The sequence below is a fragment of the Brachyhypopomus gauderio genome, chromosome 9 (genome assembly GCF_052324685.1).
Source record: "Brachyhypopomus gauderio isolate BG-103 chromosome 9, BGAUD_0.2, whole genome shotgun sequence".
In the NCBI taxonomy this organism is placed as follows: Eukaryota; Metazoa; Chordata; class Actinopteri; order Gymnotiformes; family Hypopomidae; genus Brachyhypopomus; species Brachyhypopomus gauderio.
The window spans coordinates 5,865,220-5,889,859 of NC_135219.1; the positions used below are offsets into that span (position 1 = coordinate 5,865,220).

At 43.0% G+C, this 24,640-nt stretch overlaps 4 protein-coding genes across 4 annotated transcripts; 1 reads left to right on the forward strand and 3 right to left on the reverse strand.

Moving 5' to 3' along the window:
- Positions 1 to 132: 132 nt before the first annotated feature.
- Positions 133 to 8,583, forward strand: zc3h14 (zinc finger CCCH-type containing 14). The gene is made up of 17 exons (XM_077016623.1): positions 133 to 301; positions 821 to 863; positions 1,160 to 1,274; positions 1,390 to 1,430; positions 1,983 to 2,142; positions 2,335 to 2,662; positions 4,170 to 4,336; positions 5,012 to 5,112; positions 5,872 to 6,009; positions 6,146 to 6,223; positions 6,431 to 6,590; positions 6,748 to 6,953; positions 7,147 to 7,294; positions 7,576 to 7,712; positions 7,801 to 7,877; positions 8,075 to 8,181; positions 8,357 to 8,583. Exons 1-17 carry the CDS (start codon positions 266 to 268, stop codon positions 8,358 to 8,360), a joined length of 2,046 nt encoding a protein of 681 aa, XP_076872738.1. The 5' UTR covers positions 133 to 265; the 3' UTR covers positions 8,361 to 8,583.
- Positions 8,584 to 9,612: 1,029 nt separating this feature from the next.
- On the reverse strand, positions 9,613 to 12,736 carry eif2b2 (eukaryotic translation initiation factor 2B, subunit 2 beta). Its single transcript, XM_077016626.1, has 8 exons — positions 12,328 to 12,736; positions 12,090 to 12,210; positions 11,745 to 11,896; positions 10,906 to 11,069; positions 10,725 to 10,820; positions 10,249 to 10,386; positions 10,045 to 10,111; positions 9,613 to 9,790 (listed from the first exon to the last, which is right to left on the reverse strand). Exons 1-8 carry the CDS (start codon positions 12,497 to 12,499, stop codon positions 9,633 to 9,635), a joined length of 1,068 nt encoding a protein of 355 aa, XP_076872741.1. The 5' UTR covers positions 12,500 to 12,736; the 3' UTR covers positions 9,613 to 9,632.
- Positions 12,737 to 13,054: 318 nt separating this feature from the next.
- tmed10 (transmembrane p24 trafficking protein 10) lies at positions 13,055 to 17,914 on the reverse strand. Its single transcript, XM_077016631.1, has 5 exons — positions 17,685 to 17,914; positions 16,577 to 16,697; positions 15,696 to 15,769; positions 15,192 to 15,318; positions 13,055 to 14,507 (listed from the first exon to the last, which is right to left on the reverse strand). Exons 1-5 carry the CDS (start codon positions 17,859 to 17,861, stop codon positions 14,386 to 14,388), a joined length of 621 nt encoding a protein of 206 aa, XP_076872746.1. The 5' UTR covers positions 17,862 to 17,914; the 3' UTR covers positions 13,055 to 14,385.
- A 2,732-nt stretch (positions 17,915 to 20,646) lies between these two features.
- Positions 20,647 to 22,852, reverse strand: fosab (v-fos FBJ murine osteosarcoma viral oncogene homolog Ab). The gene is made up of 4 exons (XM_077016632.1): positions 22,550 to 22,852; positions 22,083 to 22,316; positions 21,848 to 21,955; positions 20,647 to 21,737 (listed from the first exon to the last, which is right to left on the reverse strand). The coding sequence occupies exons 1-4, from the start codon at positions 22,688 to 22,690 to the stop codon at positions 21,105 to 21,107; spliced, it is 1,116 nt and encodes a 371-aa protein (XP_076872747.1). The 5' UTR covers positions 22,691 to 22,852; the 3' UTR covers positions 20,647 to 21,104.
- Between the last annotated feature and the right edge of the window lie 1,788 nt (positions 22,853 to 24,640).

A 24,640-nucleotide genomic window follows, 5' to 3' on the forward strand; every position in this document is an offset into this window, starting at 1 on the left:
TTGCTGTCGTTTCTTTCTTTTTTTTGTTTTTGCTTTTATTTTTTTTTTTTGTTTTTTTTGAATGATTTTAGGTTTAATCGTGGATCGAAAAGATATTCTGTTGTGTTCCCTGCGCATGCGTAGTGGAGCCCAGAAGCCCGTTGACGTAAAGCGACGCCACACTCCCGGAGCGCGGCTAGCTGAACCTTCACCGACCTCTTACCGCTTGGAGACGATGAGATTTTTCACGCAGTAATACACAACTTGCTACCAAAAGATAATCAGGATGGAAATCGGGACGGAGATCAGCAAGAAAATACGGGTAAAATATTTTAATATTTATACAAGATATAAGTTATCGGAGAGAGCGATTTAACTTGCTAACAGGCTAGCTAGCTATTGTAGTTAGCGGGTGAGCCAGGCAGCTAGCGTTAGCTGTGTTAGCTAACCTAACTTTAGAAATCACCCATCACAACTATCAAGGGGCGGTTAAGTTTCTGCTGTGAACAGATTTGGATAAATTAACTTTTCAGTTGTTTTTTGTAGTAAACACTAACTATAGTGTTGTTATCCACTCATTCATTCGGCGGTTTGCACTGATAAGATACCGCTAGCTAGTCTTACTGCGCTCATAATGGATCAGACCAGCTGTCTCCACAGCTCATTACAGTGTGCAGGGTTGTAAACTATGCAGAAAAGAGCATATAAGAGGGGCATGGATTTTCTTTATTTATTCTTACTTTTCAAACATAATAAAAAGCATTTCCTGTGGATCCCACAAGACCCAATACTGCTCCCTTATATTTGGCTGTTTCTTAACTGTTGCATTGTTTTTGTTTAGGCTGCTATCAAAGGAAAACTGCAGGAACTGGGCGCGTATGTCGGTATGTGTCTCAAGGTCCCAACAACCACGCAGTACAACTGAGTCAACGCAGGATCCACTTCCCTCACACCACTTCCTCAATGGCCTTCAACTATGAAGAACCTTTTTCACGAACATTTTGTAGTGCATTTGGTGTGGTTAAATATTGATTTAGGCTACCATTATTGAACTACATCTAGTTTGTTATTGTTTATAACTTTTTTCATTCCGTGTTCATGAAAATCATCACGGTGATCATGCTTTTTTATGACTCATGGCTATCATCAAGTATCTGACCATAATTGTGTCTCCTGACAGATGAGGAGCTTCCAGACTACATCATGGTGATGGTGGCAAATAAGAAGAATGCACAGCAGATGACGGATGACCTGTCCTTGTTTCTGGGCAACAACACCATCAAGTTCACAGTGTGGTATGAGAATCATCAGGGCTTAACTGTGGGTCACTGGGGTCGTGGGGGGTTTTCCCCATCAAAGCAGCAGAGTCCTCCTCGTTCATGGCAGGTGGCCATGTTTTGTGTGATGCAGGTTACATGGAGTGTTGGAGAAGCTGAGGTCTGCTGCAGTCGGTATGTTTTACACACACACACACACACACACACACACACACACACACACACACACACACACACAGTGTCCTTGAGTTGTTGATGTAAGTGTTGATGAAGCCAGTTTCTAGATTGGCCCAGAGGTTCCTGTCTGTTGGCCACCCTGATAGACAAGCTTGCAGAATCACTGAGTGTACAAAAGTGTACAAAACTGAGCTCAGCCTGGTATTTAACATGTGTACTGTCATTTCAGAGCACCCAGGGCCCACAACCATGTTCAAGTTGTTTATTAATCTCTCTTTAATGTATTTATAGACAGAATAGGAATTCTATGACTTCTGTGCACTAGCAGATACAACGGTTCCTTCACATTGATTTATCCTGTTTTTAAATGTATTTACAGATGAACAATTCAGTGGCTCAGAGCGGAGTTGCAATTCAATATTTACATTTGACTGACTGCTGATTTAGATTTTAGACAAAAGGTCGGAAATGTATGTGCTTTGAATCTTTAAAATAATGCCTTAAACAGCCGCTCCATTTTGTTTTTTTTGCCCCCATTCTGTGATGAAGAGCCCACGTCTCTTCGGCCTAAGACACTACACTCCGACACCGGCACGTCGACGCGTGATGACCGGAGAGGGGAGGAGTCCCGAGCCCTCACCGTGTCCAGCTCACGCACCGATAAGCTAGAGGGACGTGTATCTAGCTCCGCCCATGAACACCACAGCAGGTATGTTGTTACAGAAGCTCTTTATAATTAATTGTACATGTTATGTTCATTAGAGATTGGGGAGAGAGATGTTTTGAATTTTCTTTGGGTTATAGAGCTAATCCTATAATTCATGTCATGAGAAGACGTTTAGACAGTTTTTTTTTTTTTTTGTAAATGAGGCAAATATAAGAATATGATCCCATCCTCCAGGAGAGGTTCCTCTGATAGATCATCCTCAAGACTGACCTCTGCGGTGAAGCCCCTTCTTGAACCTGCTTCAGCTGAGGCGGTCATCGACATCAAACCTGACCTGGATGATGACCTCATTACAGAAGACCCCACGGAGCCAGGCATGACTGCTGGACACCTCCGTTCTTTATCAAGTCGTTCTGCGAATGAGAGGTCACTACAGGCTGTCGGGTCATCTGCTCGGGGTTCTGGTAGAGGTCCGGACAACTACAGGTCATCGAATGTCCCAAGGGCTCAGGAACGATTGAGCTCTTCCTATGGACGTGGCTACAGGGAGGGCAGCAGCAAGGTGAGAAATTCATGGCACCTTCAGGGAGTTGCAATAGTTCCCATTGGAATCACATCTCGGGCACTGAAAAATAACCTAGTTTTCCAACTTTTCATGGGATTGCCAGCTTCCATCTTCTGCTTTCTTGTTTTACTAGTTGGACATGCAGCCAAAGAGGCTGCAAAACGTTTTTATGTAGATACAATATGCAGTATTGGGAACGTTACTTTAAAAAAGTAATTAGTTATAGTTACTCACTACTTGTTCAAAAAAAGTAACTGAGTTAGTAACTGAATTACTCTATAATAAAAGCAACTTGTTACCAGAGAAAGTAACTACTTGCATTACAGTAAAAAAAAAATGTTATATGCCAATGAATAAGGATTTTTTGAAAAAGCAGTTTTCACAGTCAGTTGAAATTAGATCAGAAAGGTGTTAACTTTTGATATTTATTGCACATCAACAGAGCAGTGCAAGATAAAATAGTTAAAAATCCCAAATCTTTGTAAAAAAAAAAAACTAAAGTAAACGGTTGCACTATATAAATTGCATTTACATCTATTAAATTAAATTCTCTCAACCTGAGACAACTGGTTTGTTCACAACAGAAGTAAACTTAACAATAAAACCTCTATTCTTAAATAAATCAAATACCCAGTCTGGTAGACATTCAGGAACTTCAAGTATTTTCTTAAATAATGTTTATATCGCCACCTTGAAAATGCTAATTTTTCTTCGGCTTGTTCCTGACTCACCATTTCTGCCTCTTCTCCGTTTGTGTCATGTGTGCTTCAGCGCGCGTGTAAAAACACTGGCTCTGATTGGCTACCATAACGCTGCCTTAAGCTGGGCGTACACTGTACGATATTTTAAATTGTGTACTCAGCTCCAGCTCAAACTGTACGACTAAATCGCAGGGTTTAAAAGTTCACAGCTCACGATTCATATACTCACACTATACGACCCGACGCTCTCATGCGATCTCACGAGGAGCGATTTGAATTTCAAACATGTTTGATATTCTTGTGACGCTGCGATTTCTGATCGGGAGTTGGTCGTGAGGTGTGAATCGCTCCTCGTTTACCTGTGTAAACTATACGATGCACGACACGCGATTGAGCCGAAACTCGGCCCGATCGAAAAATAGTCGCACGAGTGAAAAATCGGCTGAAAATGGGCCAAAAATCGCACAGTGTACGCCCAGCTTTAGCCAATCGCTTACTGACTTGTTAAGTTAAACAGGTGTTGCACCGAGAACTGTGACCTATCAAGATCTGTTACTCCTCACTAGCCTGGGCATACATGCATATTTTATATATAATATATATATATATATATATATATATATATATATATATATATAATACACACACACACACAAGGACTATAACAAGGACTATAACGGTCTCAAGCTGCCCTCCTTAAGAGAAGCTTCATAAATCAGTGATGTGTACTAATTTGATTTTCTGTTTACATAACCAAAGTTGGGGCCAGCAGGTCTCTTACGATGTCGTTGTTGTCAATAAAGGAGATGTCACGGAAACGAAAAGCTCCTGTGGCGAGCTCTGTGGTCCGGGTTCATAGGGGTCATGACAGAGGTCAGGAGAGCGATGACCTGGAAGACGAGGACGAAGAAGACGAGGAAGACTATGGCATTCCCAGCCGAGTGTCTCTCCCATCTAAACCAGAGCGCAAGTGTGTTTGGGGAGGGTGGGGTGTTTTCTTGTTTTGTGTTTTTCTTCTTCAGATGGCCAGATTGGCAACGGTTGCCAAAGTTGCTAATGGTCACAGGTTGCAGTAGTTGGACTCGGCTCAGCAAAATTACCGTGTTCTGAGCTTGTAATCACAGACAGTGATCAGTGTCAGTTGCTTTATTTTATCCCCAGAAAGAGCAGCAGCCAGTGCAATCGATGTAAAACCACGACAAATACAAATTCCTGCAACTGGTCAGCATCCTAAATATATTCAGTATGCCATATATAGCAAGAACTGCATGACACATTTTTAGCGTAACCATTCAGAACCCATGCCAAACAGAGGTTATATCCCATTGAGAGGTTTAACACATCTCTATATTCCATAATAGAGGTTAGACTCTAAAATATCTCAACGACGTTATGTCCTGTTGAGATGTTTGATACATCTCTATATCCTATAATGAAGGCTTGACTCTAGAATATCCTGGATGTCACAGATTACATCTCTGCATCCCGTAAAGAGGTTTGACTCCACAAGCTCTTCTCGCATCACCTAAATAAATGAGGCTTCAGTGAAGGTTTTGCATGGTCTGCGGTGTATCTGCTGTCCTGTGTCCCTGCAGGTCCTACAGAGTGTTCTTTAATGTGTTTGTGCTGCCTCATGTCCCTGCAGACCCACTCTGCCTCCCGCCAAGCAGGCTAATAAGACCCTTATCCTAAAGGCCATCTCTGAGGCTCAGGAGTCCATCAGCAAGACCACTGCTGCCTACGCAAGTGAGACCCACACACACAGCTGTCTCACCCTATATACAGAGTCCTAAAGTGAGACTCAAACGCCACCCACCCCAAATATACAGCCAGATATAGACCTTTTCTACCAATGGGGAACCAGAACCATTCAGGTTTGTGAACCTAATTTGGAACCATTTGTTGCGTTTCCAACAAAATAAGTTCATTCCAGAACAGGTGCAAACTGATGACATACGGGGGTGTGTCAAGTTGTAAAGGAAAGGTTATGCAGCCGAGCTGGATGAAGTAATTTGCTTGCGCATTGTTTTGTTTGATGAAATGCCAGCTAACAGGCCAGCAAACCAGATTACTGGCCTGCTGAATACTACTGTTTACGTCTGTTGTGTGCTGTGCCACGCTCTCAGTTGATGATGCATCTTTGGTCCCAATAAAAATGATGACGGAGCTGCAGGACGGTTCACTGGTAATACCAAGGTTCTCAGAGGTGCAACGAGATCGGGTCTGGTTCCTTGTGGGTGGAAAGGGGACACACGTGAGACCAACCCAACCTCATATACAGAGCCCCACCCCAAGAACACTGAACTGATATGCACATAAACACCACAACTCGTGCAGCCCAAAGCCATGCACACACTTCAAATTTCACTATAAATACTTTGTGCTTCATTTTAGACTATTGATCTGTCAACACATTCTTCATTTCCATATAGCTAATTCTGAGCTGGAATATAAGCAGCTGCTTTTGTGGTATGTTTGTTGGTTGTTCTCATGGCAACGGCATAGTTCCCCAGCGACAGACTGTTCCCGTAGCGCCACGGACTCGTTCAGCGAGCGATGAGATGAACAGAGCTGCAATCCGATTGGTCCAGGAGCACCTACATGCTCTTCTTCCCCAAGAGACACTGCACAGCCATCACAATGGTCAGCCTTTGCCTCTTGGTACACCAGTAATCTACATTACTGTCTGCCTCTGCCTCTTAAAGGCAAAGTACACTAATAATCTACATTCTCCTTTTCTCCGTCACACTGTCTATCTCTGTCTCCTCGTCCTCTGTAGCACAGCCACGTTGTCTGGCCTCTCGGCTACAGCTGGAGCGTGCGGAGGAGCTGAGCAGAGAGCAGCCACCTGAACCGGGTGAGGTGCTGAATCTCACGTATTTAGCACAGGAGCACAGTCTCAGTATGCACTGGGTTTTGCGAACACACACGGGGCCAGAGAAGGGCACTTAAACTGCACCAGCCGCCTTGGGTTTAGTGTGCGTTCTCTGAGTACTGAACGCAGGGGTCACTGGATATGGTGTCGTCACGGTAGAAAGCATGATTTGGTTTGTCGTCACTGCAGAGCTACCGATGTTTGAGGCTACGAGAATGAAGGCTCTGGATACGCGCTCCTTCATCATGAGGAAGCCAGAGCTTGAACAGTCCTCACCAGTCAGGAGCAGAATAGAGCTCAGCGCTCAGGAAGAAGCCCCTCCCTCTGTTCCCCGCATGGTGCAGGCCAGGTGTGTTCATCAATCATAAAACAATGTTTTCTGTCCAATAGAAACTTTTACTGGGTCACTACTTGGAAATTTTAGAAGTTTTAGTCTATTTTTTTTGCATGTGCTATCGTACTCCTCAAACTTCATAAATTTCTCTGTTGCCCCCTCCCTCCTCCAGAGAGAAAGTGGAGGCAGCTGGCTGCACCAGTCCAAAGTTCATTGTGACCCTGGATGGCGTTCCAAGTCCTCTGGCCAATCTGACTGACCAAGAGATGACTGACCCTGATGACACGTCCCCTAATAACACAACCTCTAACCTTTCAGCTGAGCGCAATCCTAAACCAGCAGTGCACCTCAATTTGAACTCTACCCTTTCACATAATGGTAAGAGTAACACACCCTTTTAGCACATCTGCAATAGGTGTATTGGAGAATTTGTTTTTCCTGAGATTATAAGCCACCACAGTCTCTGTTAACCTAAAATGCATCAAGGATTTGTTCAGAATGGGGGGGGGGGGGGGGGGGGGATGCCCCTCTCTGCCATCTCGCCTCTCTTCATATCATCTTCTCTCCAAAGATGGAGAGATGGAGGAATTGGATGATATGGATATAGAGGAAGAGCCAGTTCAGGTAAAGCGTCAAAAAGTCCTGGAACGCTGCAAGTTTTGGCCAGCCTGCAAGAGTGGAGATGAGTGTGCATACCATCACCCTAAAGCTCAGTGCAAGTAAGGATTACCAGGCGCATACATGCACGTACACACACACACCATTACCCCACAGCCCAGTGCAAGTAAGAACACAGTAGGATCTGTCTGTAAGAACTGTCTGTGTGTGTGTTTGCACGAATGCAGGCACCCCGCATCAACACGGTGTAAATAAAGGAATACACATACTCAATCACCCCACCTTGTGCCATAGCTGTGAATTTTTGTCAGGTTTAATAGCAGAAATGAAACGTATGTGTGATTTAGTGGGTAAAGTGTATTTATCTTTACATCTCGTGTAGGACGTTTCCCAGCTGTGCATTTGGAGACAAGTGCCTGTTCATCCATCCAAACTGCAAATACGACGCCAAATGCTCGAAGCCAGACTGCCCCTACACACACGTCAGCCGCCGAGCACTCCGGCAGCCAGCCAGACCAGGTGTGTGCGTGTGCACGCGTTTGCTTTTACACACCCAACACTCGTAGGTGGTGCGTGAAAAGCTTCATTTTCATTTGTCTCCCTGCAGTACCCGCTGTGCCCAGCAGCGTCTGCCGCTTCTTCCCCGACTGTAAGAAGGTGGACTGCACATTCTATCATCCTAAGGTTTGCTTTACATTCTCGGTATGGCTTAGGCCTCTTCCCTAGCACTGTGGGTTTTAACCACTCTCCCAAGAGCTTTCTATTGGGTTAGGGAGCTTACTGATGTTTGAGGTCTTCTGAAGGGCAGGGCATAAGGAACTGACAATGCAAGACAGCCGAGTGCTGGTTAGTGTTGCTAATAAGTGTTTGCTTGCTTGCAGCTGTGTCGGTTTTCCGCACACTGTAAACGTGCAGGATGCACCTTCTACCACCCAGCAGCGTCTGTACCCCCAAGACACGCCCTGAAGTGGACAAAAACACAGAAGAGGTAACACGCACCCCTGAAATGGATCTCTAAAATATGGCTCTAATTATATCCCTAGTTATATCACATTATACACCTCTTTAAAAAAAAAAACTTTAATTCAAACAAGCTTCAAACACCATATCCAATACATCTAATACATCATTAACCTCCTTTGTTTCATTTTGGTTTTCTGCAGTTGAAGGTCAGAGTTGGAGGATCTCATCAGTCATGGTTTCTCTGTTTAATGTGAGCTGGAACAGTCACAGTCAAGCCTCAGGATTTTTTTTTTTTCTCTCCCGTCTGGTTTTACGTTATGTTGTTTCTTTGAATTGGTTTTTAAAATAAACGGGACTGACCTTTTGTAACATACTCAGTTCTTTACAGATTGTCCTTTTGTGCATTAAAAAACTTCCATGGATCTCAGCCTGCTCTGGCCTTTCTCTGTTGGGTTCCTGGGTCCTTGTGCACTGTAGGAAAAAAGAAACTTAAAGGCGAAATGAAACTTAATGTTTTCTTGGAAAACTGTGAGAGAGCAGAAGGGAAGAGGCCACAGTGGCCTTGAGAAGAACAGAATGAGCCCATTCAGTGCAAAATGCAAGGTAAGCAGATTTGAGATAAGCAGGCAGACAACTAGAGAGGAGCAGGTGGGTTACGAGGAAGAGCACCAAAGAGGGAGGGGAGTTATCGAAACTTAGTATGAGAGGGAGAACATTGCCAGCATGGGAGGCTTTTTGCTCGGACGCTGCTGAGATCCACTTGCGTTAGGTAGAGTTCTAGGCAACTAGCACCAGTGCACTGGAGAGTTTGTACCACGTATACTTTGGCTATTTTGTACTCACTTTTATTCTATATAAATTGATCTGAAATGAACTTTTGGTGTCAAGACTTTGCTTGGGTCACTCAGTCAAAACCAATCGGTTCATTGGGGCAGTGTTGGGGCCCATCTGGGTCAGGAGAAAATATCCCAACAACACCCACTGTTGATTTCAGGGAAGTGTTCAGTTCCTCCTGCTCTGCTTTTCCAAGCCACTTTGGAAAAGATTGACCCTTAATGTTTACAGCATTCGACAGACTGTTTCTAAACCATTCAGTTGTATCTTCTATGTGGAAGAGAAACATTGTGCAAATGCCATAAACTAAAGCTTGTTGAACAGCACCCAGTAAACCATACAGAAGAGTGTAAGTCCCTGGATCATATGATAAATTAGAGCTAGACAGGGCCTTAGATCTTTAGGTAGGAAAGCTATGGTTCCCTATGATTCTTTTATGAGTAACCATTTAAAGGAGGAAAATGTCAGCTCCAGTCTACAGAAGATTATTACATCCATCATGACAAAGAAAAATGGGAACATTGGGCTTTGGGAGAAACTTTGACATCTTTAAGATATCATGGGTTCATTAGCACACACTGAGCCTGTGTAAGGCCTTTAAAACAAGACAGACACAGTGAGCTGTATATTCTCTGGCTTTATTCACAGCTCGTGGTCTTCAGGGTGGTAAAGTTCACTCATTAGCCGGTAGATGTAAGATGGAGCGTTTCCTCCGATGTTGGAAATGAAGAGCGTGATGAGCTCCGGGGGCACATAATCAAACACTGGACAGTGAGCGTTAACCTTCGATAGGATCTCGCCTGGACACAGAAGATCAAAGGTCAGGGAATAGTTTACAAGGTCCGAGAGGCCTGTATAGCCCCATTATCGCATTTATAAAATATATGTATAAAAAGTTTTATACTCCTCATTTAATCATTACCAATTTTAATTACCTAGTTGGCTTACATACTGCTCATTGGTTAACACAAAATTACACTTGCTGCTCATTGGATACCTAAACAGCTACACCAACTATTTGACTTACTAATGTTGACACCTGAACATTTACTACCTTCAGTAAAAGGAAGCACTTCATGTGGAGAGACAAACTTGTGGAATGTGTCCTCTTCATTAGGAAACTGAGAAAAAGAACACAAATAACATCTGTGGTTACGCTTCAACATGCCACGACCACTCTACTCATTCTATGGGTGCGGTTGCCCTACAATGTGTTAAATGTTGGCTAACAGCACAGGTTCCAGCTGGTGGCCGGTACCTGGGGCGAGAGCTTAAACATGGGTGCGCACACGATGAGCGGTGTGGAGTGGTGCTTGGCGGCAAGTGCCAGAGTGTGTGTGCCGTTGACTGCGCGCAGCCCCCCGTTGGCCAAGACGGTTTGCGTGCCGATGATGACCTGCCAACAGAGGACCAACATCCAGTTATGCAGATGTGGATATGAGCCCTTACCAACCACATTTAACACCAGACTACATCCTGCTAAGCCCTGTTGCTAAACTGTATAGTATTAAAGTAATATTGTAGTATTATTAAAAGATTACACCAAAATAAGTTAGATTTTTAGTTGAGTCTTACTATAAATGCTTGTGTGTCTCAGCACCATTTTATCTCAATATGAAAAGAAAGGATTTTTCTATTTAATATTTCACTACATTTAATGAAGGTGTGCATCAACCAGTCTACCCTTCTTCAAGATGATACGCACTGTGACGTGCCCATTCTTCCCCCACCCACCTTATTAACCCTCGACATCACAGCGAAAATGGCAGCGTCTGGGATCACAGTGGTCTCTATACCGTCTTTGGAGAGACTTGTGGCCATCTCGTGACCCTACGGAGAACAGGCAGGAGAGGAAATGCTGATCTCACCATTACATGACCTTAAGGGTGTTGAGCAATAACGGCGGGAGTGCTACCTGACAGAAGGGGGCGCACTCTGCTACGATGACATGAAACTTGCGTTTGCGTGCTGCATCCTTCAGGAAGGCCTCGACGGTGCGTGAGCGTCCGATGGTCATGATGACCTCATTGGAGTGGATGTGCTCCAGTGCCTGCATGGCAATGTTGTCTGTGGTGCCCTCTGGTGGCAAAGCCAAATGCATACTAGTTTTTATATGCTGAACTCTCTGGCTGTTTCAAAATAGCCTACTACTTGCATATAGACTGGCCCCCAAATTAGTATGTTTTATGCAACCAAAATGAATTTTCAAGGATGCAAAAGATGATGTACCACTTCCACCAAATGTTCCAGTACACGACAAGAGCCATCTTTGTACTGTACTACAAAAATGGTGGCAGAAAATCTTTCCCAAGTGGGCAGAACCATTATACATTTGTGTGACTCTGCAGAAGAGTTTATTTGTCTCATACTAAATACTATACTGAATGCTACATGACCCAATACTCTATATAGAGTATGTGGTAAGCTATTTCGAGCACAGACTCTGACTTCTTTCTTTTTTTCCCCACTTTGCACCCATTTCACAACAGTGCCACTATGTGTCTCAGAAGATTAAGACTACGCATGCCTCCTCTGATGCAGCGGTTCTATAGTCCAGTTCAGGGCCACTCTACTCTGCAGTTTCAGGCATCTCTGCTGAAGGGTTCAGAGCAGAGGATGCTACAAACACAGCAGCCCCAGGGCCAGAGATTGAACTCTGTACTCAAACGAACCAAGTCATCCTGGACTCAAAGCCCAGTCTATACAATGTTAGCCTAAAGAAAGCTGCAGGTCTCATCTGGGCTGTGTCCATACCCAGCTCGGTGAGAACTTCATTAATGGCCTCTATGACGTTGGCTTTGAGAGGAGCGAAGTGCTGTCTGAAGTTCTCCTCACTGGAGTCCCCGGAGGTGAGCAGCTTGTGGAGCGACTCCTGCTGCGCCGCCTCCTCGCTACTCCCCCGGGACCTGGAAACCGACAAGCCTGCACACTGAGTGGGGCTCACACAACGAACCAACACCCCCCACAACCCCACCCACCAGATCTGAACTTTCAGATTTAAATCTGGCTATTTCATAATTCACACTTCAACACATTTATCCCAGAACTATAATTATTATTTAGAAGTAAAAACATGGGGGAGGGTTGTGGATCTCTCACCTTGCATATTCCTCTCGTATGATCTTCAGCACCCGGCGGACCATGTTCCCAACCGTGGTCTCGGAGGGTTGAGCCGCAGTCATTCTCCTGCCTTCTTTCCGTATGATGTCCATCAGGTCACCTGCACAACATGAAAACGTTTGAGACCGCTCATAAGACACGCAAGAGTTTCAGCTGCGCAATAACACAACAGAACAAACGTGTAGTGGTGTAAACACACGTGTGACGCTACACCGACCTGCGCTGCTCCATCGCGCCTGTGCGGTTATCCGGCGAAGCAGGGCTGTAGTTTCCCGAGCAATTTCCCCCGAACCGTGGATAGAGCCAGACCCGTTGTCACCTCGCTTCAGCTCTGACAAGAACGCCTCGATACGCTCAGAAAGGTCCGTCTCTTTGTCGGCTCCAGGCATTTTAGACCTGCTCCAACTACTCCAGCCGTACAGCTTGGTTTGTGGGTATGTCGCTGCTCAACCGGAAGTGTTATTTTTGTGATTGCGAGTTCTTCCGGATTGACGGTGTACGTCATGGTTTTCGTAAGCAGGTGCGGTTTGTTGACTGAACATGACGAACTGTGGGGAGTTATTACGTTAGTTGCAAAAGAGAGGAGTGTCAAGAGTACGTGCTTCACGTCTCGTGTGTGTATACTTTCACTCGACTACAACTAGTGATATGACTAACACTACCACGCACACGCAATTGAATGTGGTAGAAGGTGGAGTAACAGAGCAGACATACACTCCTCTAATTGCTCTGGTCGGCTGTTGGTCATATGACCATGACATCTACACAAAATGAGTAGTGCGGAACTACCATGTACATAAGCTCAATTTTAAGGTAGTCTGTCCTTTAACTTAAGAATCTTGTCAATCCAGTGTGCTTCAAAGTAGCGAATGCAGCAAATTCCTCAATAGGTTTCTGGTGGGATTCATTAGGATCATGTTTGATTAAAAATGACTCAAAGCTGATTTAACTAACAAAGTTTAATTGAATGACAAACCAATTGTAATGAACTGCCACAAAACAAACCAAACCAATGTTCGAGTGGATCAGGAACATTTACCGGATATGGGGACTAGACTGATGAGAGAAAATATAAGATGAGATGGAAATATAAGCCATCACCCCATGAGCAACCCCCCTCCCAAGTGTGTCCACCCATTCCTTAATTACATCAAAACAAAAATATGAAAAAATGTATACCCAAATGTAAAGATCCCTCCTCCTCTCCCTCTTTAGCCATAAGAGAACCTGCTAAGGTTTAAATCAGAACAACAAGCTATCAACAGCTATTACTCTTGCAACCAGACTGAAAACCTTGCTTGATGAAATAGCCAACCAATTGAGATTTCCACATAAGCAGCCTACTATGCATTCTGAGAGTATACAGCACCCCAAAATGCTTTTCTTTAAAAACCTGCATCTAATGGCAAAAAGCCAAGGATTTAATGTGCATTTTTGACAACACAAAAAGACAGACACTTATGTAGCATATGGGTTCAGATTCTGTAAAACGAGTGCAAATTAACTTCATCTGTAAATGTGGAGAGAGGGGCATTTTGAACAGAGAGCCTCATAACCTGCTGCAGAGCAATCCCTCAATTGTTTAAACAATGGTAGAGGAAAATTGAGGAATTTGATCTTCATTTACAATAACAGAAAATGCATGTTGCTGATAAAATTATACCGATGACTCACAGGTGTTTCATCAATTAACAGCAGAGATGCACCAACACCATTTCTCCATTCTGATTCCTGACACTAGTGCCAATTATAAGCATTTCTGTTTTAAAATGCTCTATTTTGTACACGAGTCCTGCACGTGGATGTTCTGAATCACCCTGTCCATCTGAAATGGCTCTGCTGATCAATGCTGTGCTATCGATTAAATAGTTATTCATGCTGCCAGTACATGAATGACTGATACCAAAATCTGTGCATTTCTAATCATTTTCAGTGGTTGACAGTATCACTCAAGTCGCTGTCATGTTCACACATACATTTCTAAACAGGTTATGAAGGATCTGTTTGGGTTGTGTGTAATAAAAAGTTTAAGCGTGAAACAACGGGTGGTTTGTCCAAATAAGACCGGACAGGCTTGTATCAAAAATGTACACGCTGAATATGTGAATATGGCCACCAATGTCCCAGACGATAACCTAATAGCTGTCCCCTCCCGCTGAACTTCTGGTTGCCCCCAGCAACCAACATAAACTTGCTGATACTGGACAACAAAGAAGAGGGCAGGAGGGTCAGAGGTCAGAGAAGGCTTCTGGGTCTCTGAATGGTGGAGCTGGCTCTACTCGATGAGCTTCTTGGCCTTGAAGAAGCGACGCAGGTAGAACACCTGCCACGTGGCCAGGCCAATCAGGCAGCACATGGAGAAGATGGAGAAATAGAGGACGCGCGTGTTGGTGGACTCTGGGGGGAGAGAGATAAGCACAGTCGTCAAGGTCCATGATTTCAGCAAACAGCAATAAATGATTCTTCCCATATTACTGAAATTTAGATTAATATTATGTCCTATAATTCAAGCTCTGTGTGTGTTTTTATTCTACATAGTATCTACCAAACACATTTTAAATGTTTCTGCATGAATGGAATCTGATTAAATTAGTCAGAAGTTTCCATTATTCAAACAAATTCAATTTATAAAATTTTAAATCCTGGTAACCCTGTTTATGCGTAAATGCCAATTTGAATATTCATTCCAAATTGTAACCTGTATGAGAAATCAATTAGTCACCTGAGGTGAAACAAAGCTCTAAAACGTTAGTAAAGCAGACTCATTAGGATACAGAAAAGCTTTTCTCTTATTTTACACCATTGTGTGCAACCAATCAGCTGATTAAAAATAACATCTCCACAACACATGTGCCATGGTACAGGAAACAAGACCACAATTTGTAAGCTTAAGGAAAGCCATTTTTCTCCCAAGAAACAGCATAAATTGAAAATATTTCTTGATTAGGGATTAAACATAGCATTGATTTAACCATTCTAGTCTTGACTGTACTTAAATATCCCAACATTTGTTTTATGGAAACATTTCCATAAATGTCTCTATATTGCAAACAGAATGATGCCCCCTGCCAGAGTTCTTACCATTGGTGTCCCTCATCTCCTCCTCTCTCTTCTTCATGTAGGCGAAATCATTGACAATAGACTCTGACAAGTCCTCCAAACGTCGGAGCTCAACCTCCAGAGGCTTCAGTTTCTCCACTTTTGCAATCTGAGAGAGAAAACCACAAACACACAAACCAAATGAATCAGCACCAACCAATTACATGAATAATAATAATAATAACAATAAATAAAAATGAATGAACATGAACAGTATTTGACCTTGTACAACCCCCCCCTCTAGAATAATCAAATGATGACTGAAGTACCCCCCCCCCCAACAAAAATGCACATTTACATTAAATTTTGTTTCAAAAGCAGGCAGTTCACTAGGACAAAGAATAAAGAACTACAGGCAAAATTGGCAGACATTGGACTACCATATGTCCTACACAAACATGTTCAACACTAGCTAACATATCAATCAGTAACACTACTATCATCTCCAACAGTGACAATGACACATCAAATAGTACCATTATTTACCTCTTCATAGTTTTTTGCCTCCACACCATGCTTCATGTCCAAGTTGATCAATTGATCAGGAACCCTCCCAGTTCCTTCACAGAATCAAGAAATCAATCAGAATAAGCATTATTTAGCGATTTAGTACAAACTCATGGGTTTGTCTGTTCCCATTCACACTAATGAATGACAAAGAAGTGTGCTTCAGTCGTGTATCAAAATGCATCAGCTCTGTTAAATGTTGTCAATGACCACAACCTCAACAGCAGTTATAGCAAGCGTATCATATTTACTATTTGTGATAATGGTAACACCCTGCATATCCTGTGGCCTTACAGATACTCTGAGCTGGTGTGATCTACTCGGACATACTTCAAAGAAATTAAGATAATGACAATCATTTATGCCTGAAAACCATTATTTTGAAAAATGAATATTTTGAACAAGAATTCAAATTCTTTCAAGTTTTAATGGACTCGTGAATTACTAATCCTTAGCTATGCAATTATATTAAAAGTTATCCACATAGCTGAACTAGAATGAATTACAGGACCAGGAGGCAGTGATCCGGATAACCAGCATCATAGCTATTGAATTAGCTTTAATGTAATTGAGCCTTACATTACAAAGTCAAGAGAAGGTGGTTTCTCCATTTGTGCATAGTGTGAAAGAGAAACTGAGGGCACACCAGGATTATTTTGCTTTTGATTCCACAGCAAATGTGGTTCACCATATTTCACTTACTTACATTAAGGGACATCTGGTAGGCGGTCTTATTCACAGCAACTTAAATTATTTATCAGTATGACAGGTCATGCACTCCCTGTGGACATAAGCCATGAATTTGGTGTTGGCCGCACCATGCTCTACCTGCCCTACCGGGCAAGTACAGCAGTTCTTACCCATCTGGGACTTGCTCTCGAAGCACACTTCAAACATGTCATAGTCCTCTGTTGTGAAGGCAAACTTTCCCTTAGTGGCATCTTCTTTAGAATACAGGATATGACCAGAGGAGTCTGTGATCTACAGCAGTTTCCAACAAACAAATGGAATGAAAAAGAGAACAACAATGACATCTCTCCAGTGACAACATAAAGTAAGAGAATCCAGGCAGAAAACACTGCTGAAAATGGCAAAAAAAAATTAATTTAAATCATACGAAGTAACCATACAAACTGCTGCCACATGACATGGATGTACAGCTTGTTGCTTTTGCAGAGTTTATCGGCGTTTGAAGGGATAATCCACAATTATTACATTTAGGGCATTTAGCAGATGCTCTTATCCAGAGAGACTTACAAGTACTTTGCATCTGTTCACACAAAACATCCTAGAGACTGGCATTGATGGGTCAGAATCCAGGACACCCTCGAGCCAGACTACTACTAAACTACAGGAATCAATGCAATTACCTAGTGCAATTACAATTCAAGAAAACATTAAAACCACGGTAAAAAGACGCCACGGATAAATTTCATAGTGAAGAACAAAAATATAAGAGTACTATTCCTCAAATTCACTTTGGTTAAGACCACCTCGCATCAGTCTGCAACAGCTGCAACCGGGCAGTTTAGACTGACGTGTTACTGACGAGACGCACGACAGCAGGCCAAACCGACGCGCTGTGGTTTCCCATCGGCGGACTACATAAACCCCGAACGCACAGTTAACATATATATTCGTATTTTTAGCGTTCTCCCTTTTTCCCGTATATAACTAGCGTCTGTTTTTCCAGCGTATCGTGAGATTATGCACAGTACCGACATTTGTCTCCGCGCGTCCAACCAGGAAGCGCCGTGTAGCCACTACCCGGCCTATGGTGTTTAATGGCGAGATGACTAGAAACTCTTAACGCTTAACTTAAAAACGCATAAATTCAGCTAGTTTAAACTCGAGGGGCCACATTAACATACACTTCGTTTGTTTGATCGCGTACCCGAAGTAATATGTGGAGTAAAGTCAGACTAGTTCATTAGCTGACGTCGCATGGGAGCAGCAAGAGACACTCACCTTCAGGTTAGTTTTGGTGTTGGGCTGCTCGCTAATCTCGTATTCCCCCGTGACCAGGACATCTTTGTGTATCTCCTCCTTCAAACATTTCCTCGTTCTGACTGGTAAGAAGAACGAGATAGAGACCACCGATTCAAAAATGACCGGTAACAGTATTAAAACACCGAGGCGAGCCATGGCTTGTTCGGGCCAGGACCTCCCCCGCTGTACGCCGCTTACGAAGTGAAGCAGTGTGGGGGGGGGGGGGGACGGCTCAGCTGGCTCGTCTACGCGAGCAGCAGCAGCGCTGGAGGGCGACACCTACAGGCCAGGAGGTCGCAATGATCAAATCGGACTTGTGGTGTCGAAAATGTGTTTCAAGTCTGATCTGTATCGAAAATACACCGACGCTGATGTTTTAAATGATTGTGGGTACGTCCAACACTGCACGGCATGCTACAATTGTGCCTCTTCAAATGTATGACTTAACATATACTGTATTGTATAGCCTACTTGGTATCATGGTGTCAGTCAGGGTGCTGTTTAGGCGTTGCACCGTTACACGTGAGCTGGCAGCGTTACACGTGATGTGGCACCTTTGCGGGGTTTTGTCTAGCCATGATAGAACATCTGACGTCCAGGAGGGTTGGGATGTAGATGGACGAATCCGAGACACTGCCCTGCGAAATGCAACATAGCCCAATTCTCACTTGTGTTTCATATTGCCCAAGGTTACTTATGACTGAAATGTCTTATCGTCTACGTAGGCCCTAAGAATAAAAATATATACTACAGTTAGGATTAATATAAACAGACTGTGATTTTTGTTTAACATGTACGTCTAAATTACTGACAGCAGGAAGCTAAACCTCATGTGAGGCCTTGATATTTGTATCAGACGGGTTAGGATTTCCCTCAAAAGTAAGCGAACTGTTTAAACCGGTTTAGGTTGTTTATCATAGACTCTACCGATTATATGTAGGCAAAATGGTGGTGAATGAATGAAATGATGGTGAGAAGTTTTATTTAGCTCACTAATCAACCTGAAACGAATCCTGATGGTTGATGGCAGGTTACACTATGCATATTATCTGATAATGACTACAATAATGTTGGAATGCTGGTTATCATTATTCATTAATTAAATAATAATAATAATAATAATAATAATAATAATAATAATAATAATAATAATATGATTTTCATCTCGCCATGACAAATCACGTGGCATTTTATCATTAAGAGCTATCATTTAAATGCATTTGGATTCTCCTAGTTGTCCATAATGGAAAACATTTAGCGTTAATAGAAAAGGCAAAATCAACAAAATAATATCTATTTTTATATTATTACATAAAAACCTCTTCCAGAAAAGGTTAATGTAGTAACGTGCAGATGTCAGACGAAACACACTAAAAATGGCGTCCATCCGAGAGGAGTTTAGATATGGTGGGTATGATGCAGATGACGCTCTCTACCTCAACGCGGTATTCGTTTCTATTTTTAAACTGGATTCTCTCTGCCGTTATTCGTTTTTCCCTTTTTTCATCCTTTTTTTCCTCGGCCAAAGCTCTCCCCCCGCCCCCACTCACACATGCACACGCTCTTTTCCGCTGTACGGCTGCGCTGGTTTCCTCCCCTGGGCTGTAGCACCGACGCAGGTTGGCGTCACACAGGTCTAATTTTACTGCTGTTGATGCTGATGTTAAAACGGGCAGCGCGCGAGCACCTGCTATTTCTGCAGGCACTGCCTCTCCCCTGGGTCGACCAGCGGTATTAATAGAAGGAGAATTATTTCACGCTGCGTGATTATTTCACGTCAGGACAAGCATAGTTGAAAGTGTGATAGTGTGTCTGGAAGTTCTCACTCTCACTTTGTTTTTGCGAGTTGCTCTCCATTTTATTTTTTGTTTCTCATGTGAACCTCATCTTAGTTTTACTCTGTTCTCTCTCTCTCTCAAACTTTCTGTGAGCTCAGTAAAGTGTCAATCCTCGTCATGAAGAAAGTTCTATTTCTCCAAAACTGATGTGTGAGATATGGTGCTGTCTGGAATCCCATCTGGTAAGAACAGGTAGAAACAGGACTGCTCCGGCTATGGGCTTAGGTAACAGTGGTGTAGCCACACCCATTCTCTCTGAACTGGAAGGGCATGTCTCTGCTGTATGAATAGGAAAGGAAGGAAGTGAGAGAAATGTAATGGCCACTCAGCATTTCATGCCACGATTGCATCACTGCCTCTCTCTTACGCACATGAACATATTTCCTCTGTGATACAATTCACACTCAGAGGAAACACAAGGCTGAAAAAGGAAGTGGGTTAGTTAGACCGAGACTAAAGTCTGATCACAGCATACTGGCATGTTGAGATGTGGGCTTAACATCCTACATATAAATAATAGCCAATACTAGGAATGCCTGCTGTCAAACAAGAGACAGTCACGTTCACACTGCTGGGTTGATGGACCCAAGATAACAGTAAGCCAAAAACCTACACCATGTCCTCTATGACAAGGCGATTTTAAAAATAATTATTTCTTGCTTAATTTTCCCCTCACTCTGGCACATTTGTAAAAGATTACTTTTCAAACAAAATAACCAAGGAGAGTTCCATTTTCTTTCCACTTGAAAAAAAAAAATGGAACATGATCAAAGTAGGCTGACTGGAAAAGAAAAGGAAACATCCAAGTTACCCAGTGATCACAATTTTGGAGATTTGTTGACCGTCACACCACTATGTGAGGAAAGTTCTAGAAAGTCTAGTTTTCAGTTTCCCTCTGGGTTGACAGATTGTCATCTGTGACGCATTACGCAGCTCACCAGAACACCAAGAGGCTCGGTAACAAAAGCTCACACCAATAAGGTCTGAGGAAAGTGGATACCTTCCAAGACAAAAATTGCTGGTTCGAGGGCAGTACGAGTGTAGCAGGAAAAATGTGAATAACTTGAAGCTTGTTAGCACAAACTCCCCCTCACACAAAAAAAAATGTTTGTACATTTATATTTATTCTTACTACATTTTTGCAAACAATGTTTGCATTGACATTTTAGTACAAAAATAAAAATCCATAAATTAAAGTCAACGTTTTCACAGAAAACTTCATAATTGGTCAGACCAAGTCATTATAATGGTTAGACATAACTGAAGACACAGTTCACACACGTGGAGTGAAAAATCGATCTATTGCTCAAAACACACTACAATAGTTAAATAGCACCAGTAAACTCAACTAGTATTCTACAAGATATTTTCATAATGTAACAAGATGACCATCTATAGAAATACATTAGTCAAACCATGCTTAACTTGCTACATATGCAACAGGCAAGTAATGGTTCAGATAAATATGTAGAATATAAAGCAATGATTGCTTAGTAAAGACAGTTCCTCAGCCTTGCTTGGTTAAAGTCAGTTAGAATAAAGGACGGAGCATGTTGGAGGCTCATAACGTGAGCAGGGTAGGAGAATTGAGGGAGTCTGATGGTTCGTTGCTGCTGTTGCCATGCCTCTGGAGCTGGCCAAAGGTGGGGAAGACATCACTCTCTGGGTACGTGAATACAAAGGAAGACGTGTAGGTAGTGCAGGCTGGTGTGCAGGTGACAACAGGTGTGCAGAGTGGTTCCAGGTCCAGGTTGGCAGGTGTGAAGAGAGGCTCCCAGTCCTGAGAGGCGTACAGTGAGCCGGCCAGGTCAACGTCTGGCACGGAGCGCGCCGTCTCCAACTCTGTCTTGGTTAGGAGCTCCAGCGATGCCTCCAGAGATGGATCCAGGTCTGAGATCTTCACTGTAGAGCTGCTGAGGTCAACAGAGGGGCTGGGGAACATTGGAGAAGGGGTGGTGGTTACACCAACCGACTCGGTTGGTCTGGAAACCCCAGAGGTGACGGTGCTCTGGATCTCAGAGATGGTTGAGGCAGGAGAGGCGCAGGGTTCAGGGAAGGTGGTGTCCATCTCACCGGGGATCTTGCAGATGGGTCTGTGAGCGGCCAGGATGAACTCAAGCCTCTCCTTTTCCTTCAGCAGGTTAGCGATGTTGTTCTGAAGGGCCGACTTCTCATCCTCCAGCTTATCGGTTTCCTGCCAAAGCAAGAGAACAGCTCATTAAAATGATCCCATGTCAGTATTCGGTTTCTTGTGTGACTGGCTTTGTTGATAAAGGATGCCTACAGAAATAATGGAATGCTTACAGCTTGCAGTGTGTCCGTCAACTCCCGCCTCCTGTTGCGGCATTTGGCAGCTGCCATCTTGTTTCGTTCACGACGAAGTCTCCTTTTCTCGTCTTCCTCAGAAGGAAGCTGCAAATAGCAAGGGGGATAATATATGTAATTTTTCCATCAAAATGAACACAGGGGGAAAGACAGGGAGAAACCGACATTAAGCACGGTCTCCAACAAAGTTGTTTTAAATTAAAAAAATATTTACCTGATCCATTATGCTTCTCCTGCTGGTGGACTGACTCTTGCATCCACTAGTCTTGACAATTCTGGATCTGGAGAAAGATGTGTTGGGGTTCGGGCTGTAGGGATGATTCCTGCCGTTAGATGGGGCCACGGAGGACACAACAGACTGGACCATCCACTGCAAGTCCGGGCAGGAAGAGATAGCCGTGACAGTCGGTACGAAAGAGGCACTTGAAACCGACAGGTCGGTAAAGTCCTAAAGTGCAAACAGAAAAGCGTTCAGTTTAACCACGGTACAGACACTTAGAATTATTTTACTGTATTTCTATAAGTTTTTCTTACAAAACACCTAAATTATTTAAGAACCTGTAGAGTTGGAAGATATATTCATGCACCGAAGAGTCTCAAGAAAGTGTACAACTCATCCATCTTAAATTCTAATGTAAGCATTGTAGAATAAAACGTGTGCTAATATTGCTGGCTACGTACCTGGGGTTGACCAAGAGGAGATGCCACGCTGGAGTAAACTCCGGCGGGAGACGAGTAGTACGCCAGGCTGTCACCGTTGGGAGAAGCCGTACTGCAGCGGGAAGACGAGTCGCAGTCGGTTCCAAGACTAGTAAACATCATCTTTTTAGAAGAATAGAAGACTTTCTATTATCCGCTCGGAATGAGTCGAAGACGTTAAATGTAGCGATAAACGTATTTAGATGACAGGAGAATCGAATTAATTTAGCTTCCCGAAACACTAATGATAGTCGACGCCGTTGCGATATCCAAAGTTTGACTGTCTGACTGCCGAGCTGCGAGGGTTTTTATAGTACTCCTGGAATGACGCAGTAGTAGGGAGGTGTCCTCAAACACTCGAGCATAGATTTTATTTCAACACTTTAAAAACAAATCCGCTAAAAAAAAGGCGACACTATATCTTTTATAAAATTTAAAATCTGTGATCTCGAAAATCTTTTGCCAAAAAAGAGTACACGAATATATACAAACGTTTTTTAAATGTACTGATTTACGTACCGTTGTCGTTCCATAGCAGGGTATCCCACGACGTCATTTGCCTTATATGGATGCATCCTGAGGAGGCGGAGCGATGATGGGAAACACTGTGCAGGGTGTAATAGTTACGTAAAGACAGGGGATCTGAAGTTTTGTGTTTGCAGTGAAGTGTTGTCAATGACAAAACAAAAAATGTTTTCATACAATTCTTATTATATAAGTAGGATAAAAATAGATTTTTCTGCTACCGCAAAAGATTTAGATTTGGTTTCAATAAACATTGGGCTGTAACTGAAGCCTATTTGTACTTACTTTTTCATTTTTCATTTTTACTTTTTCCTTTTTATGAACATGTCTGATAGACTACTGAGAACTATCCCCTGTCTGTGTGAAATCATTGCTAACATCTCCGCGACAGAGAGGGGATTCCTGCGAAGAATGTGCAGGTGTGTCCTAAAAGGCTGACATCTTTTTCAAAGCGCTCGTTGACGCCTTTCTGCGTTTAATCACGTATCTCTTCTTGATATAAAATCTCGCTCGAACCACCCTGTTTAATGTGACGAGGAAGCACTTTTCAAATTGATTGAAAGATATAGCTCTGTCAAAGAAAATGCGTTAAACCGAGTCGGGAATCAACGGCCGATATAGGTTATTATTAGCAATGGGTATTTTAGTATTTTGTTTATTAAAACATTTTTGTTTTACGTTTTGAAACTATTATTTAACTTATTTTTGTATATTGTCACACTTGTAACATTGGTGCAATTGTTTCCATTATGTGTCGTTAAATGTAGGTAACGATTACAGAAATGAATGTTTTGTTATTTATTAACAAGCGAAAACAGCCATATCAGCGATCCCATGGGACATACTGCTCCGCCTCGCGGCACATGTTTTGTTTAACAATCCGTGTTGTCTGGGCAACGCCCCTCCCACTGGCGTCAGCGACACGGTACAGCCTGCTACGCAAAACTGTAACTAACACACAACACCTGAGCACGCAGAGCGGTGGAGAACGCCACAAACTTCAAACTTTGACCTATCTTCATTTATGATTATTACAGCGCAGTTCATGTATGGAGAGTTCATCTTTTAGAGCAGAGTTTTCGACGAATAACAATAGGGAACATTTCAAATGCACACAGTTAGGCAATATAAGCCATTTTCAAAACATAAATGTAAAATTCCTGGAGGTAGGGACTTCAGGCAGTCTAATTCGCGTTCAGGTAGCACGACGCAGACAGACTCACGCTGGCTGCACTGCGCGGGACATGCCTGCGAATTGCCAGAAATCTACTAGGGGCGTGACTGCTGGGAAATACTTGGACACCACACAAGGGAGGCCCCACTCTCACGCTGTCCAGCGAAAGCAGTGGGTTACCTCATCCCATTTTGGTTAAAGATAGATATGAACACAGGGGTGGTCGCGAGGAATAGTCTTCCATTAAACGACCTCCACATGAGAATATGGGTTGCAGTCGTGAAAGCTTTATTACTCTAAAATGAAGTTTAATTATTTATTCGCACCAGTATTGCAATACAGAACATCACTCAAAAATACAGTTCACTTTAAAA

Excerpts from the sequence above, each read along its gene's own strand:
- tmed10 (XM_077016631.1), bottom strand. The coding sequence starts at position 17,861 with ATGGCTCGCCTCGGTGTTTTAATACTGTTACCGGTCATTTTTGAATCG. Across the intron at positions 16,698-17,684 it reads ACACCAAAACTAACCTGAAG|ATCACAGACTCCTCTGGTCA; the intron begins GTGAGTGTCTCT and ends AAACTGCTGTAG. Across the intron at positions 14,508-15,191 it reads GGAGATGAGGGACACCAATG|AGTCCACCAACACGCGCGTC; the intron begins GTAAGAACTCTG and ends CTCTCCCCCCAG.
- fosab (XM_077016632.1), bottom strand. The coding sequence starts at position 22,690 with ATGATGTTTACTAGTCTTGGAACCGACTGCGACTCGTCTTCCCGCTGC. Across the intron at positions 22,317-22,549 it reads CTCCTCTTGGTCAACCCCAG|GACTTTACCGACCTGTCGGT; the intron begins GTACGTAGCCAG and ends TTTGCACTTTAG. Across the intron at positions 21,956-22,082 it reads GGAGAAGCATAATGGATCAG|CTTCCTTCTGAGGAAGACGA; the intron begins GTAAATATTTTT and ends TGCTATTTGCAG.
- eif2b2 (XM_077016626.1), bottom strand. The coding sequence starts at position 12,499 with ATGCCTGGAGCCGACAAAGAGACGGACCTTTCTGAGCGTATCGAGGCG. Across the intron at positions 12,211-12,327 it reads GGCGCGATGGAGCAGCGCAG|GTGACCTGATGGACATCATA; the intron begins GTCGGTGTAGCG and ends CATGTTGTGCAG. Across the intron at positions 11,070-11,744 it reads TGAAGTTCTCACCGAGCTGG|AGGGCACCACAGACAACATT; the intron begins GTATGGACACAG and ends CTTTGCCACCAG.
- zc3h14 (XM_077016623.1), top strand. The coding sequence starts at position 266 with ATGGAAATCGGGACGGAGATCAGCAAGAAAATACGG. Across the intron at positions 302-820 it reads AGATCAGCAAGAAAATACGG|GCTGCTATCAAAGGAAAACT; the intron begins GTAAAATATTTT and ends GTTTTTGTTTAG. Across the intron at positions 6,954-7,146 it reads CTCTACCCTTTCACATAATG|ATGGAGAGATGGAGGAATTG; the intron begins GTAAGAGTAACA and ends TTCTCTCCAAAG.